General features: G+C 32.1%; 1 protein-coding gene across 1 annotated transcript in view; it reads left to right on the top strand.

Moving 5' to 3' along the window:
- LOC134694149 (titin-like) overlaps positions 1 to 18092 on the top strand; it is a 210078-nt gene that overhangs the window by 132029 nt on the left and 59957 nt on the right. Inside the window, exons 90-115 of the mRNA XM_063555147.1 lie at positions 317 to 583; positions 733 to 1002; positions 1185 to 1454; positions 1745 to 2011; positions 2316 to 2582; positions 3020 to 3286; positions 3676 to 3942; positions 4282 to 4548; positions 4880 to 5146; positions 6293 to 6559; positions 6935 to 7201; positions 7493 to 7762; positions 8094 to 8381; positions 9454 to 9750; positions 10107 to 10409; positions 10627 to 10932; positions 11220 to 11334; positions 11629 to 11801; positions 12190 to 12477; positions 12773 to 13075; positions 13349 to 13651; positions 13992 to 14297; positions 14742 to 14853; positions 15185 to 15357; positions 15755 to 16042; positions 16327 to 16632. Coding sequence (XP_063411217.1) covers positions 317 to 583; positions 733 to 1002; positions 1185 to 1454; positions 1745 to 2011; positions 2316 to 2582; positions 3020 to 3286; positions 3676 to 3942; positions 4282 to 4548; positions 4880 to 5146; positions 6293 to 6559; positions 6935 to 7201; positions 7493 to 7762; positions 8094 to 8381; positions 9454 to 9750; positions 10107 to 10409; positions 10627 to 10932; positions 11220 to 11334; positions 11629 to 11801; positions 12190 to 12477; positions 12773 to 13075; positions 13349 to 13651; positions 13992 to 14297; positions 14742 to 14853; positions 15185 to 15357; positions 15755 to 16042; positions 16327 to 16632 — 6774 coding nt within the window. The remainder of the gene's footprint in view (positions 1 to 316; positions 584 to 732; positions 1003 to 1184; positions 1455 to 1744; positions 2012 to 2315; positions 2583 to 3019; positions 3287 to 3675; positions 3943 to 4281; positions 4549 to 4879; positions 5147 to 6292; positions 6560 to 6934; positions 7202 to 7492; positions 7763 to 8093; positions 8382 to 9453; positions 9751 to 10106; positions 10410 to 10626; positions 10933 to 11219; positions 11335 to 11628; positions 11802 to 12189; positions 12478 to 12772; positions 13076 to 13348; positions 13652 to 13991; positions 14298 to 14741; positions 14854 to 15184; positions 15358 to 15754; positions 16043 to 16326; positions 16633 to 18092) is intronic.

The following is an 18092-nucleotide window of genomic DNA, read 5'->3' as shown; positions in this document are numbered from 1 at the left end:
CAAATTTCTTGATATAAATTAAATTGTGTTGAAAGCAAGCACCGAACATTTTAAAGTTTTAAGTTGAAAGATATTGAAAGTGTGTGTAAATAATTTATAAGAACAGTTATGCCTTAGTAGCATGATTTTCCTGTACTAATGTGTACTAATGAATGAATAATTAGTACACCTAACTCGCATGCTTTAATATTACAAAATTAATGATTTTGGTCTATTTGATTTGTTGCATTTGATTGGATATTTCTGTTATAAATTACATTGTGTCTATTGTTTCATTGCAAATTTGATGATAATTTGACTGAATTGATTATTTTAGAGGCCCCAGTACAATTCATTATACCTCTGGAGGAAGCCACTGTCCTGGAGGGAGAGAGCGTGACCTTCACATGTGAGACCACTGATGAAATGGCACCAGCCAAATGGTACAAAGATGGCAAAGAAATCGTCCCATCTGACCATATGCAAACTGAAACAAAGGGCAAGGTCCATAAATTGATTATACCCAAAGCTGACATTGATGACCGAGCAGAATATACTGTACAGGTCAAGGACAAGACTAGCAAAGCACCATTGTTTGTTGAAGGTATGTACAATAACTCTGGATGAATTTACAAACATCAAAATTTGAGATTTTAAAACTGCAATATTAAGATGGCTTCATTCAGCATTTATTCATGTTTTGCAAGACATATAGCAGATATAAGAATTCTCATATTTTACTTTTGTTTTTAGAAAAACCATTGAAAATTACCAAACCACTTAGTGAGAGATACAACTCTGTGGAAGGTGACACTTTGACCTTGGTTTGTGAGGTCAACAAGCCTGGAGTTGTTGCTATGTGGCTGAAGGATGGAGAGCAGATAACTATCACTGATGGTTACGAGATCACAGTTGATGGTAATCGTCACATCCTTACCATACCAGACGTCACTTTAGATGATGAAGCTGAATACACCATTATGATTGGTTCAGAGGAGTCCACTGGACTGGTTCTTATAGAAGGTGAGTACTCTATAAGGAGTCATCTGGACTGGTTCTCATAGAAGGTAATGTACTTTCAAAACTCTAAATATCTAGAAAAAGAATAAATGTGAATCAATCAATGTAATATAAATTCTTTAAGTTAAAAAAAAAAACAGATCAGACATATCACAATCTAAAATTTAAAATATTTTGTATTACAGAAACTGCAGCTGGATTTACTCACAGATTGAGTGATACTGACGTAAACGAAGGTGAAATGATTCAACTAGAATGTACATTGAGTCGCCCAGATGTCAAGGTCAGATGGCTGAAAAATCGTAAACCATTGACACCTAGCGATCGTATCAAGATATTATGTGATCGTTATAGGCATGTCCTACAGATTATGGAAGCTATCCCTGAGGATGAGGGCGAATATACCATAGAAATTACTGAGAATATTGAAAGTTCTGCTGCAATTAGAATCAGAGGTAAGCTCACAGAAAATAAGAAATTTCATAATGTAAACATATGATAACAACTTCATTGTGTGTGACATGTGTGATTTGAAAAACCCTCAGGTCAATGGAAACCAAAAGTCTCAGGTTCTAATTATGATATGAAAAAATAATGTTAGAATGTAAGGTATGATATACTCTTGATGAGACTTTCTAAGATTATTATAGATTTTTTTTTAGGATTGTATTTGGAAAAATTCAGTCTCGTAGAACTGAAAATAGCATATACGTCATGTATTTGTATGTTTATCAATTTTTTACAGAACTGACACCCAGCTTTATCAAAAAACTTATGAACAAGATATCAAAAGAAAAAGACTCAGTTATACTGGAATGTGAACTGAACAAACCAAATATTCCTGTTAGATGGCTCAAAGATGGTGTGGAACTGGTGCCTAGTGATAGAATCAGATTCGTATCTGATGGAAACATTCATCGACTCATCATTGATGATGCCACACTAGAGGACAGTGGCACATATACTTGTGTATGTGGCTCTGTAACTACGGAGGCAACTCTTGGTATAGATGGTATGTTTTAAAATTACTTATTGACAAATATAATATCACAGGATGTTTATAAACAGTAAAATAAATATATACATATATTATGGCATGGAAAATAAGGTTAAATCGAAAAAGTTAAAGGACATATTTCAAATGTATTGAATGTTACCAGTATTGTTAGTAATATATATTTTTTTAACCTAACAATCACACTTTAAGAAAAAGGCAGCATAGATATAAAATGTGTGTGAAATTGACAATTGTTTAACGTCCAGTGACAAATATTCAATGCATGCTCAGAATGACAATATAATAATGCTTTCCACAGAATTACCAGCAGAATTCAAGAGACCTCTAAAAGACATCACAGCCAAGGAAGAAGACCAAGTTATATTGGAATGTGAACTATCTAAACCTAACAAACCTGTCAAATGGACCAAAGATGGGAAGGATATTGTCCCTGATGACCACGTCCACTTCTCTGCTGACCTGTCCACACATCAGATGTCAATAGACAATGTCAGTCTAGATGACAAGGGAGATTACACATGTGTTTGTGGGGATGTGGCTACAGAAGCTAAACTTGTCATTCAAGGTAACACATTATATCATCTTATCTTATGAAGCACGCATCAGGGTGCAGGATTTTCTCGCTGTGTTGAAGACCCATTGGTGTTCTTTAGCTATTTTCTGCTCTTTGGTTGGGTTGTTTCTTTGAAACATTCCCTATTTCCATTCTCAGCTATATATTCTTTCGATTTAAATGGGTTAGTTTTGTCACTTGTAATATATGTTTTTTTCTTTACAAATGTACATTACCCTCTTCAAATTAGCTATTACCTGCCAGCATTGAAATTGGATTTTCTGTTTACTCTAATTAAGACGTATATCATAAAAAAGAATTTGAGTTTAATACAATGTTTGTTTCAAAACTTTGCAGAATTTTAAAAACAAGATCATAAAAATAATTAGAAAAAAGATTTTAAACATGCACAGCATCTTAAGATATGAATAACAATGATTTATTTGTAGAACTACCAACTGGAGTGAAGAAACCACTAAAGGATGTCACTGTGAAAGAAAAGGAACAAGTGATCTTAGAATGTGAACTGACTCGACCAAACAAACCTGTTAAGTGGTTCAAAGATATCAAAGAAATTAAGCCTGACGAACACATCCATTTCAATGTTGACATGTTCACACACCAACTGGTTCTGACTGATGTGAACCTACATGACACTGGTGTCTACAAACTGGTGTGTGGTGATGTGTCAACCGAGGCCAAGATTGTTGTAGAAGGTGGGTAACTCTCTCAGAAACCACACAAGATCATTTATGTATATTGTCAATATATACTAATCCCAAGTGCGTGAAATTTTATATGATGTGGTTTTTGAGGAATTTACTATGAAAGCTGTCATGTCAAATGTATTTTTTCTAGCTGTCTTTATTTCATGGGGAAAAAAATCTATATTGAAATCTGTAACAATTCCAAATTCCTTACTCCAATTATACATTTGTATAATTTTAAAATCTTATGACATATTAAAATGATTTGTAATGAATATTTCCAGTTAGACATGCCATCCCAAATTTGAATCCACAACCTAATTTGCATTGGATCTATAAAATTCCTTGTCTCCATTATATGTAACAAATCTCAATAAACTGATGTTTTCTATTACTAGAACTACCAACAGAATTCACTAAACCATTGGCTGATGTCACGGTTACTGAAAAAGAAACTGTTTGTTTGGAATGTGAGGTGTCTAAAGCCAACAAACCAGGCAAATGGTTCAAGAATGGCCAAGAAATGAAACAGGATGACAATGTTAAGTTTGTTACCTATGACAAAACCCATCGTCTTATCATAAAATCTGCTGTTTTAGACGACGAGGCAGAGTACACAGTGGAGGTTGAGGGACAGACATCTAAGTCTCAACTCTATGTGGAAGGTTGGTTATCTTTCCTCCTTAACTAACTCATTATTGTCCATTTAAGTTTGATAAATCCTCAAAAACTTAATTGATTACCCCAGTAAAAGAATCACATTTTTTATAACATTGTTTATTTTGAAAGAATCCTTGACTGCAATGTACCCAAAAATTTCTGAAAAAATTTAATCCCGAAAATTTTTGCCTTGGAATTTAAAAACTGTCCATTATGTCTTATATTTAAAAAGAGTATTTACATTATCAGGAATAGGTTATGGAGGGAATAAATTGAGCATGACACAAATTGGTCAACTGTTTCTATAAATTCAATTAATAAAGATTGTTCGTTTATTTCAACAGAGGGACCAGTAGAATTCCTCAGGCCATTGAAGGAAGTACAGGTAATGGAAAAGGAACCAGCCACACTTGAATGTGAGGTCAATAAACCAGACCTTGTTGCTAAGTGGTTCCTGGACGACCAAGAAATAACTGGATCAGACCGGGTAGAACTGGTTGTGTATAGCACCATCCACCAACTCATTCTTCACTCAACATCATTGGAAGATGAAGGGAAATACTCTGTAACCATTGAAGGAGCTAAATGTGCCACTACTCTGCTTGTTGATGGTAAGGGTTTGGAGTTTTAAAGCATGTTTGAGTTTTTCTACCAAGAATTTTTAATTTCAGTGTGTGAAAAAGGTACTTATGAATTTTGCTGTTTGCTTTAGTATTGAACTGAAGTGACACGGTCCCTTTGGATGAGTTGATTAATCAGTCTGAATATTTCTAAAACTTCATTGAATAATTTGACCTTAGAAGAATGTGATATGAATTTAAACCCTTAACCATGTTTTTTGTTTTGATATTGAAACTGTATTAATTTGTAAATTACTGATAGAATCATCCTTTTGCAATCCCAGATTCCTCATTTTCATTTTATCATGTGACTTTTTCCCAGAACCCCCAGCTGAGCTTGTGACTCGCCTGCATGATTTAATTGTGCCAGAGAAGGGAACTGCTGTGTTTGAATGTGAAGTTTCCCGTCCTTGGGCCAGAGCTAATTGGTTCAAAGATGGCGAGCCTATAACTGTTTCTGATGGTTATGACATCCGTGTGGATGGCACACGCCATCTTTTATATCTGCCTAAAATATCAAAAGAAGATGTTGGAAGATACACTGTAAAAATTGATGATAAAGAAACCACTGCTAGACTAAGGGTTAAAGGTATAAAAGAATGGAAAATATTAACTCATGAATCATTTATACATCTTAGTAGGCAGCTAGAAATCACCGTAGAATTACCTTTTAGTGAGATAGCTCAATTTATAACATTTCACAGCATGGAAATCTTTAGTGATATTTGAAAAAAAAATATTCCGTTTTAAATGTAGGCCAGTATACACAAAGATATTAACCAATATTTTCACATTGATATTTTGCATGTTCAAACTTTATTTTAGATAAACTTGCATTTGTTCAGATTATATGCATTTAATCTCTGTTGGTGGCTGTTCCCTAAAATATATCACATTTTATTATGTAGAAATATTTCACAGAGACTGCTATTAATTATTTTTTACTTAAAAAAAGGTCTATGAAAGAAGTTAATATTTCAAAAAAAGGTGAAAAACAGTTTTACACCCAGATTTTAATATGCTTTTACCGGTAACTTTGAAATGTGTATTACCTTTTGCTTAATTAAAATAAGCTGGAGTGACTTTAAGGAGCTCTATTTATGGTTAGTCCAGACTTTTTACCAGTTTCACTACAATTTTGTTTTGTTTGGGGCCTGTGGGCCCCCTTTTTTAATATCCTGGATCCCCATTTGATCTTGAAATGTTGGTGGTTTTCAATGCCAATGACATGTTTTTCTGCATGAATTCTGTTATGAATTATATTTTAGCATTTTGACGATACATGTACTCTGATATTTTAAATTTCACTATATTATTTTCCATTTACAGATGTAATGTTTATTGCATTTTTTAAAAATTATTTCAACATAATTTACTTTTGGGTTGAAACCCTTCTGTTTATTGAAATAAAACAAGCTTATAAATGAGACTGCTAGATTTTTTTTTACTTGTTTTACATTTTGTGATCTTTGTTAGCAATGTTTTAAGAAATGTATTTTTCTCATTGTTGAAGGCCCCTTCAATGACCTGTTCACTTTCTTGTCTCTTAGTTTATATTGATAATTGTGGCATTGGCAATTGAATTATATCTCCTGATTTTAGTATTTGTATTATGAAAAAAAAGATAGTGAAAAGATTTAATTCAATCAAAGATGAATGATTTATGAAGTTTCAAAATTTATAATATCTTGCTGAATACATATTTTTAATGGAGCTTTTATTTTAATTCTTACAGAACTACCTCTGAAAATTGTGAAACCATTACAAAAAGTAGAGGTCAGTGAAAAGGAACAAGTGACCTTGACCTGTGAGGTCAACAAACCCAACATTAAGGCCAAATGGTTCAAGGACAAAGAAGAGGTAGAAACCTCAGAGAACATACATATAACAACACAGGAGACTGTTCACACACTGAAGATTACAGAGGCAACATTAGAAGATGCTGGACTTTACAAATTCCAAATCGAGGACAAATATTCTCAAGCAAAGGTCAAAGTCCAAGGTAAACCATAAAATGTCTACTAAAAATTTATTAATGAAGTTTATGGTGACTTTTTGGTGTATTTCAGTTGTTTAAAAAAAAGTATAGTATATTCCTTTTCCATGTCATTTTCGACCACACTCTACATTAGGAAGTTTGAGAATAAACAAAAGCTTTTATTGATCAAAATGTGAATCCAAAAGACAATTATAAGCTACAAGAAAAGTATTTTTTAGTCTTGTATCAGGCAAATTCATTAGTTTTTATTTCAAAGATATTCTAAGCATTTATTGATTCTTTTCTGTCAAAAATATTTTTCAAACTTTATAGGAAACTTTTACACACATCAGTCCCCTATAACTAGTCTTACATTTTAATGGTATTTTTTTTCGACAGAACTACCTCTACAATTTACTAAGCCACTTTCTGACATTGAGGTCATGGAAGGTCAAGAAGCTACTCTAGAATGTGCAGTTTCCAGATCAGATCTACCAGCTAAGTGGTTATGTAAAGGCAAAGCACTGCCAAAGGACAACAGAATAACAACTACCTGTGATAAGAACACTCACAAACTTGTCATGCAGTCTGTTACAATGGATGATCAAAATGAATACTCTGTTAAAATTGGAGATAAAGTATCCAAAGCAAAACTCTTTGTTGAAGGTATGATGTTTATTTTTAAAACTGTTGATTTTACATAGTCATACTAGTACACAATAATATCTGTAGAACAAAGAAAAAAACAAAGCCAAGAAAATAAAATATGATATAGACCTTGATAACATGCTTTAGAAAGACAGAGAAATAAAGATTTCATTTAATTGTTTCAAATCTTAAAAGACATTTAAAAGCATTTTTCTTTGAACACGAATTACCTTCGGTAGAAACGTTTAACTAATATTTCTTATTTTTGTTGTTTTTTTAAGTCTAAAACAATTTAATTTAATATTTTAGAAGAAGCAGTTGAATTTGTCAGAAAACTCACAGACGTTGAAGTTCATGAAATTCCATCCAAGGCAATATTTGAATGTGAACTATCGAAACCTAATATCACAGTCAAATGGTTTAAAGACAACAAAGCTCTCCCATCAGACAAAAAATATAAGATGGTGGTTGAGGGTCCAGTACACAGACTAGAGATCTGTGACGTGGACGGTGAAGATGAGGGAGACTACTCTATCATTGCTAGGGGAAAGAACTCAGAGGCAGAACTCATCGTAGAAGGTTAGTTTGTTTAAAAATCATTTACTGTTGAAAATGAAAACATAAAGAAAGTTAAAATGCTAAATTTTGAATAACTCAAAAATCTTAATATCTACAATATTTAGAAGTGTAAGACCTTTTTGATTTTTTTGTACAAGTATTATATGATGACTACTGTGAATTCATTTATTTTCTTCAGTTCCAATTTTTGTGAACTGTGGAATACTAACTTTTTGTTGATATGTAATTCCAATGTTTTGCAAAAGTCTGAATACAACCTGATTGAAAATTTTATTTTGTTAAACATTTAAATTTATGAATGAGAATTAAAGTGTCCATTTGTTTATTTTAGTTGCACCTGAGCTCTTCCTGGACAAGAACTTCCAGGAGTCTATCACATTGAAAGCTGGCCAGTCAACTGCTTTCGAAATACCATTCAAGGGTAATCCTCAACCCAAGGTCATCTGGACATTTAATGATGGGGAACTACCCAAGGACAAGAGATTAGAAACACAGACTATTCATAACATGACCACAATGAGGCTTGCAAAGGCCAAACGACCAGACGCAGGAAATTATAAACTAACCTTGGAGAATCCTAGAGGAAAAACATCAGTCGACATCAAAATGATTGTTCTAGGTATGAATAAAGTTTTTGATTTTGATGCTGTTACTCTAATGCAAACAGGTAATAACAATATAATGAAAAAGTACATTAAGGTCAAGTTACAGTAAATGGGCTATGTCTTCGATTTCAGTAAAATTTGGCATACAGCTCTGGCTCGATGAACTTCAACTGAAAATCGAAATAATAATGCATTTATCTCAATTATCATTTGAAATATTGCTGATTGAATTCTTACAAAATGGGTGAACATTTGTATAGAGAGCACATAAAATCGGCGAAAACTCTTCTAAAATTTGTCTTAAAATCGCCAAATCTCTAAATCTGCTCCATAGATTTTTCCTAATAAACTGTATGTTGTTGATACATAAATTTCCGTTATAATGATGCAAAATAAAGATAGGGTCACCGACTTCGTTTTTACAGTATACATCATTCAAAGTTGCGTTCTTTGTGAAAAAATCCAACAAAACTTCGAAATAATCGTAACGTTATCGCGTTGCAGGCCGTAAAACGTTGATTTTTGACGTTTTTCACTACCAATAAGGTAACAAATTGATTATTAGATAAAAAACGAAGTCGGTGACCCTATGATTATTTTATATCATTAAAACAGAAATTTATGTGTCAACAATATATAGTTTTTTAAGAAAAATCTATGGAGTAGAATTAGAGATTTGGCGATTTTAAGACAAATGTTAGAAGGTTTTTCGCCGATTTTATGTGCTTTCTATACAAATGTTCACCCATATTAAGAGAAATCAATCTGCAACTTTTCAGCAAATAAAAGAGATAAATGTATTATTTTTTCGATTTTCAGTTGTAGTTCAACGAGCCAAGGTTGTATGCAATTTTGTAGCAAAATCTACGACATAGCCCATTTACTGTTCCTTTACCTTAAACATATACTGAAAATTTTCAGTTTACATAATTGTTCAGGTACATTTAAATATACATGAAATACTTCAATTTTATTAAATAGTTTATTTTGTATTTTTTTAGCTCATACACCTTGCTATTCAAATATCATTACAAGTGGAATAAAAAAATTATGTTTTCCATAGAAAAAAAATCATTTTCGTTACAGACAAACCAAGCCCACCTCAAAATCTGACAGCCCCAGAGATATTAGCTGATTCTATCACACTAAAATGGGAGGCCCCAGAGGACAACGGAGGAAGTGACATCACAGGATACCTCATAGAGAAAAGAGAATTTAACAGACGATCTTGGCAGGAAGTAGAAAAGGTCAAGGACCTAGAATATACTGTTGGCAAGTTATTGGAAGGAAACCAGTATTACTTCCGTGTGTTTGCTCAGAATGAAATAGGAATGAGTGAACCAGTAGAATTTAAAGAACCAATTACTGCCAAAAATCCATTCAGTAAGTACTGAACTGTAGAACATTTATATTGATATAAGAGAAGATCCAAGTCGTAATGGTTTGCATTTTACTAATTAATTTCATCATCATTTGTAATTCTTAAATGTACTTAAATGGTGTAAATACTTGCCAAATAAATAATATTTGGCCCTAAAGATTGGATGCACAGTGTAACAGGTTTTGTCTAAATTAGAAATATCGAACTGCTTAAAAATAAATTCTTTCTTAATCCTGTATCATTAAAGATAAATGGACAATTTTCTAAACAAAGAGTTGGAAAGTTTAACAAAAAACATTGATTTTTTTTATTCCTTAATGCATATTTTAAATATAATTGATTAAAAACTGTATTACAGCTGTTCCAGATGTACCTGCAGCACCAACAGCATCTGATATGATAGCAACATCCTGTACAGTGTCATGGCAACCACCAGCCAATGATGGAGGTGCTCCAATCACTGGTTATCAACTGGAGAGACAATCTGGCTTCAGTCCTCGATGGGCTCCTGTCAACAAAGATATAATAGAAGGAACAACCTATGACCTTTCTGACCTTGTTGAAGACAATACTTATATATTCAGGGTCAAAGCTGTCAATAAAGCAGGACCCAGTAATCCTAGTGAACCATCAGAAACATACAAGGCCAAGAATCCATGGAGTAAGTTTTTTATTGTTCCTCTAAAAAAGACTTTCATCAATTGTTAATGTTAGCTTTGGGTTAATACAGAAAAGGCAGTTTGACTCTCAAAAGTGACACAACTAGGAGTTTTCTTTCCATTTTTTAGAAAAGAAAAAGAAAATAAGAGATAATTTATCTAAATTAAGATGGAATATAGAAAAAAACATTTAGATTTTACAATGTTATTATTTTTCAGCAAAACCTGGAAAACCAGAGGCCCCAGAAATTATGGGAACTGACAATTCCTCAGTTGCTCTTAAATGGGCTCCACCTGCTGAAGATGGAGGTGCTCCTATCACTAATTATGTCATTGAATACAAACCTGTCGATGCCTTCCGTTGGATCAAGGCCAATGAGACTCAGACTGTGACTGAGACAACCTTCAGTGTGACCGGTCTAAAGGAGGGAAGTCAGCTAGAGTTCCGTGTGGCAGCACAGAACAAAGCAGGTGTTGGTGAGGCCTCAGAACCTACCAAACCTGTTAAAGTAGAGGCTCCTTTGGGTATGTAAAATTTCAAACTGTTAAATCTAACTTGAGGTCAAACATGATATACATAATGTACCTGAAATTTCATTTTGATAAATGATTACCTTGATAGGCGTTAGGAATATGTATAATACAGTCATAATTTGTATTTCATTTGTAATGTTATAATTTTTTTATTAACTTCTAAACATCATAAATGCATTAGTGAGAAAATAGTTTACTCCTGAATTTAATACAGTTAAGTGTTTACATTTTTATAAAATGAGTAATATTTGAGATTTAATGTATGGTTTATTTTCCAGTTGGAGAAGCACCAAAACTCCTGGAACCCTTACAAGATACCACCATTGTATCACCTAATGATGCCACCCTAGAATGTGATCTCCTACTGGGAGAACCAGAGGCAGAAATCACATGGTAAGTGGTTTAATTAGAGGTTTCTTTACAATCAGAAATAAGTATTGAATGGTGTTCCATTAGGCCTGTTAATCATTTTTAACCATATTTAATAAATGTGCAGAGAAAGATGTTTTCAGTTTTCATATATTTATAATTCATATATTGTACTTAATCTTAGTAAAAAAAAAAATTCTAAGCTTGAGATAAAAACTCAATATATTTATAAACTTACTGTCATTGCATTGTTACTTATTTGATAGCATCTTTAATAGTAACTGAAAACTATATATGAATGTTTCATTTGTACCACAGGTTTAAGGGTAAGAAGGAGGTGAAAAAGAGCCCTAAATATGAGATGAGTTATGAAGATGAGGTTGCTGGCCTTACCATCCATCAAACCAAACCAGATGATGCTGGTGTTTACAGTTGCCAGGCAACCAATATCATTGGACAAGTACAAACAGAAGGAACACTCTCTGTACATAGTGAGTTTGTTTTGGTTTCTCTTAATAAGATGTCAAAATTACTTTTTATGACTTTCTGGTTTGCATACCATTTAAAAAAAGAACCAAAACACAACATAACCAGAAAATCTGAATAAGGTTTTAGAATAAGAGCCATATCTGCAGAAAAATTAACCCCAAAAATTAGGACAAGAGAATAATGGGATGCTAAAATATAAAGAAGAGAGTATAATAGACAAAAAATGTAAAGAGTATAGAAAAAAATAAATAAAATAAAGGCCCCCTATCAATCCAGACATTCATAAAATGACTCATTATTGAAGTTTTAGTCAAGATTAGTAACTGCTCAGAGGTCTAAATGAATTGATACCTAAGAACAAATGCTTATTGATATTTTGTTTCTTTGCAGCTCTCCCTCAACTTGATTATGACAACAAACTGAAGAGTAAGCAGTCCATCAAGGCAGGAGGCTCTTTGTCATTGACTGTTAACATCAGTGGTATACCATCACCTAAAGTCGCATGGCTTCTAAATGGAGAAACAATAGAAAAGTCACCACGTCTTACAATGGAAACAACAGAAGAGTTCTCTATCCTGACCATAAAGAATGCCACACTAGAGGACGCTGGAAATTATAAAATTACAGCAGAAAATGTTGTTGGAAAAGCTGAAGCTGACTTTGAAATAGTTGTTAAAGGTGAATATCTGTTTTTCAGACTAAAAAACAACAACTGGAAATGATATTGTAGATTCATATAAAGTTAAATTGTTCATCTTTAAACTAATCAAAGTTTTGAATATCTATTAGGAAAATAAGTATGAAATTATTATTTTGATTTGTGTTGATAATATAAATTTTTTATTCAAAATTTCTGAATAAGTTGAAGAAAAATATACATAATTTATTATATGTTAAACCCTATAGAACATGCTTGCCAATAATTTATATATATAATAAATTTTTTTGCAACCAAATGTTATTTGTTTTATAGACAAACCATCCAAACCAAACAACTTATCTGTACCTGAAGTCCAGAAAGATTCTGCCTTGTTGTCATGGGAACAACCCAGTGACTTGGGGGGATGTGACATTACAGATTACATCATTGAAAAACGTGATGCCAAGAGAAACACCTGGACACCGGTTGACAAAGTTGATAAATCCACATTCTCTTACAATGTTATGAAGCTATTGGAAGGAAATGAATATTACTTCCGTGTTATAGCTAAAAATGAGATCGGTTCAAGTGAACCAGCAGAAATGGACAAAGGCACTGTTGCTAAGAGTCCATTTGGTATGTACACAAGTTTGTCAAAATTGAGGAAATAATTTACAGGAAATGTTTTGATTTATATTCGAGAATTTTAAGATGTATAACTGCATCAAAATCAATATAAACAAAAGTAGATACTAGACAAACATGATTTATACAGCAATTACCAACATATCCCTATCAAATATCCGCATTAAAACTAATTTCATCCAAACAATATGACATTAAAATTTGTGTAAAAAAAACCTTCTTAGATAATGTTTATACATGAATACTATTGACCCTATTTTTCAGATGTCCCCGATGCACCACAGAATCTACAGCCATCAGAAATTACAAAATCATCTATGACCTTGACTTGGGAACAACCAGAAAACAATGGAGGTTCTCCTGTCATTGGTTACATGGTAGAACGTAAACCAGCTGACAGTACAAGATGGACAAAAGTCAACAAGAAATCCCTCTCAGATACAATGTTTACAGCTATGGACTTAGTTGAAGGATCTAAATATGAGTTCCGTGTGTCAGCAGAAAATGCTGCTGGTATCGGCAAGCCAAGTCAACCAACTGGACCAATCTTGGCTAAAAATCAATTTGGTAAGCAATGTTAAGAGAGCTTTATAGATGTACAAAAAGTTTATTGTTAAAAATCAAAAACTTAAGCCAAAAAAGATTATGTAAATTCAGAGATTTTTTCATAGATTTCAAATTGCAGAAAGTTTTTTAGAAAATGAAGAAATGATGAAATCTATCAAAACGCAATTTTTACAATGATAAAATCATTGAACAAATTTCCGAATTTACAGTAAGTATCCTAAGTGATCAATGTTTTATTGTAAATATATGAAACAATTACATCAACATATGAATATTAGTTCCACTAAAGACCAGTTATTTAGATTACCAGTTTCATATTTTGTCTTTTTATTTGAAATAGAAAAACCAGATGCACCAAGACAGCCGGAAATAACAGAAGTTACTAAGAATTCCATCTCTCTTAAATGGGTAGCACCAGAAAAAGATGGAGGAAGTCCTATCTTCAATTATGTCATTGAATCCAAACCACCAAGGTCACATAAATGGGTACCAGTCACACATAACATCCAGGTACCAGATTGTGCCTTCACAATAAAAGATCTAACTGAAGGATTTGAGTATGAGTTCCGTGTTCTTGCTGAGAACAAGGCTGGATTAAGTAAACCTTCACCATCTACAGGTCCTGTCTTAGCCAAGGAACCAATAAGTAAGTCATTAATGGAATAATCAAGTTTTTATGGGAAATATTGTCACATTATTTCAGTAATATTTTTAAAACTTCAACAATAATTCATCTTTTCTTAATCTAAAGGACTTTGGGTAACCTCATTGTTTTTGTACATCAAAATGAAAATAAATTTACATCATTTGTTGAATTTCAATTGTTGAGAATGTTTTTAACCAATTTTAATGTTTTGGAGTTCACTTTTGAAAATATTACATAGAATGCATTAGATTCTGAAATTGCAAATTGCATCCATGACTTGTTGTACTGAGATGTTGACAAAGACATGTAATAGTTTACATCTAATGAACATTTATAAACAGAAGACATAAAATAAGAAACTATTGAGTAATGCATGTACATTTTTTGTATTGAATAAAGTTTTTACATTATTGTATGGCACTATATTAATGTCCTATTTTACAGTTGGAGAAGCACCATCAGTACTCGAGGGAATCCCAGATGTGTCTGTCTTACTTGGAGAAGCCACAACATTGGAATGTAAAATCAACGGACAGCCACAACCATCTGTGGAATGGTAAGCAAATTTGAAATAAGCTATTGATTATGAAGAAAGAAATTGTTTGCATTTTTAGTAAAAAACCATAATAAGACACTTTTTACTTGATTTTAATGTTTCAAAAGATATACTAGCTGACAAAAAAAAAATCAGAAAAATTCAAATAGATAAGGTATGATTTGAACCAATATAGGTCCTGAAGTTAAATATGTTTAGCAAATTTCCTCTGTTTTTCATAATTTCCTTGCAATAATTTCTTGATTTACTATTGATATGATTCATAATAAATATCCTTCAAGATAATTCAATGGAATAATAACTCAAAATAAATGTGAAAATATAATTGCAGGTCCAAAGACAACAAAACCATTCCTTCCACTAAGAAATATGAGACTAGCTATGACAACATGGTAGCCTCATTGACCTTGAGAGAGGTCACAGAGAAGGATGCTGGGACATACAAATGTGAGGCCTCCAATGATTTAGGTTCTGTCTCAACCTCAGGACAACTAGAGGTTCAGGGTAAGAGAAATTATCTGGCTTCTTACATATGTTTTACATTAGTTTCACGTTATATTTGTACTGTAAAGATCATACATTAGCCAATAGCTGTTTCAAAGGTATATAGATTCATTAGTTGATTCATAATTTAAAATGACCATATAGATGATTCTGATTTGCTTTTAAAGAAGATTCAGCTATTACTGGCCTTTAATTCTCAATATTTTTATGTTAAAATACATAGTTATTGGCATACAGAAGAACAGTGTTGAGCAAAATGATCCTGATTTATGGATATAACATACCACATAATGTTTGATTATTTACTTCAAAAGTACTAAATCATCACTGAATTTATAATGTTAATAGAATTAAATAAAAGGATTACTTGAAATTTTATAACTGACTTTCATTTCAGCTGCACCAAAACTGGAATATGATAATAAATTTAGAGACTTAATCACTCTACGCAGTGGAACATCACTAAGAATTCCAGTAACAGTGAGTGGAATTCCTAAACCTTCTGTCACATGGTGTAAAGATGACCAGACCATCAAACCATCAAGTCGTCTTAACCTTGATACTACCCCCACAGGAAGTACTTTACAAGTCAAGAAAGCTACCAGAGAAGATGATGGCATGTATGCAATCATGGCTGAAAATGAGGCTGGTGATGCCAAGGCAACCTTCGATGTAGAGGTCACAGGTCAGTAATATTTGTGTATTTATTTGATAGAAAGTAAAGTGTATAATAGTGTTTGATCAATATTTTTTTTATAAATGTCATATTTCCTGTTTCTAAAAACAATTTTAGAATTTATATAGAAAAATGTTTAAGGTTTTCATATTTTTGTATTCTAAGGTGAAATGAAGCTTATAAAAACTGCTGTTTTGGATTTTTTCCAAACTCAAGGACTATAATTAGTACATTTTGTAAGTTGTAACAAATTTTATTTGCTTCCAGACTGACATTATTTTGTTTCATTGTAGACATCCCTGGTCCCCCTGAAGGACCAATAGAGGTCACAGACCTTCTCAAAGATAGTGTCACACTGTCATGGCAACCACCTAAAGATGATGGTGGATCAGATATTAAACAATACCATGTAGACATGCGTGAACAGAACCGATCACAATGGACTAAAGTAGGATCTGTCAAAGCACCAACCACAACTATAACACCAAGTAGATTAATGGACGGAAAACAATACATGTTTAGAGTAACTGCTGAAAATGACATTGGAGTTTCCAAACCATTGGAGACATCTGAATCAGTTATTCCAAAGAGTCCATTTGGTAGGTTTGGATATGCAACCCGAATTGACAAAAGTTTGATTATTAACAGCATGATGTCTTGAAAACAATTGTGAATGCTTTGTTTTTTTGTTTTTGTTCAAACATATATCTGTGTATAATTCATGGAGCTTGACATTTTGGTCACAAATTACTTGCTTCTTTTTATCGGTGACAAGAAATGGCAAAATTGTAAATAAAAGATTTATAATTTCTATGACCTTATAAATTACATACTGCTAAGGCAGTGATAAATGTGGTCTTCCTTCACTAAAAATTCTCATAAAAATGTGAAAGAAGACCATATTACTTTTCATATTACGATTTATAATCAGAGCAAAATTGACCATGATTGTCTTATTAGAATTGTTTACATTTTCATCAAAGCATGTGCCTTTATGTGTGTGAATCAAATATAAACCTATTTGAATGAATTTCTATAGGATAACCCATCCAAATAAATAAACTTTACAATTATTTCTAACTTGGTAAATGATTTTCACAGTCTCACCCATGGGCATTCTTTAACTTAGGGACCAACATTTTTTTTTTACTAAAGATTAAGGTTTTGATTAGGACATTTTATCTCTAGCTTAATACATGTATGGCCTAATATGGTCCTTAAGATAAAGAAAATCCTTAATCAGTCATTATTGTTCATGTTTAGATCTCATGGCAGCCTTCTTCCGTAAAGGACAATGTATTGCATTTGCCAATGTATTTAAAAGGTGCATAATAAGAAAATAGACTTATAATCCATGTCTGGAAGATAACCAAACAAGGATCCATTACAAATTTGATAATTACCCCTTTTTTTCATATTTATATAGGGGTTCCTATTAAAGTTCATCCCTGTAGATATTACATAACTAAATTAATCGCTTTCATTATGACAAAATTGAAATGAGCATTTTGAGGAATCATTGTTTACGTCCATTTGGTCCAATTTAATTATCGAATCAAGTTTTAAATTAATTTCTAAAGAACCTGGTCCATTTAATCAAATTAAGTTATCAAATCAAGTTGTTAAATTTATTTTGACTTTTAGATATCATACTCAAGCTAAATATGTGATGAAAAGATTTATTTACATATCAAATTATAATGTGATTTTTATATAAATGACATTTTACATTTTTTAACCATATGTTATGTTATAATTATGAATACTATATATTTTTATTATATTTATATCATTAGCTGCTGAAAAATTCCTTTATTGAAATATTTTTTTTATAATCAGAAGTTATATTATGAATTTTTAGAAATCAAAATGTATGACATGTGTAATAAGGTTGTGAATCTCCCTGATGAATGTGATATGTTATAGTTTTAGTAGTTAGTTAATTGAAGTTAGATTGTTAATTAATAGAATGTTACTAGTTACTAATATTATTGTTGATAATTGATCAAATGCATGACAGAGTTTCGTTGATTTTTTAAACCATTCTTATAAAGGTTGA

This window comes from Mytilus trossulus, chromosome 13 (assembly GCF_036588685.1).
Source record: "Mytilus trossulus isolate FHL-02 chromosome 13, PNRI_Mtr1.1.1.hap1, whole genome shotgun sequence".
NCBI classification, from domain to species: domain Eukaryota; kingdom Metazoa; phylum Mollusca; class Bivalvia; order Mytilida; family Mytilidae; genus Mytilus; species Mytilus trossulus.
The sequence above is the reverse complement of the archived record's forward strand: the minus strand, read 5'-3'. Positions and strand labels throughout refer to the sequence as shown.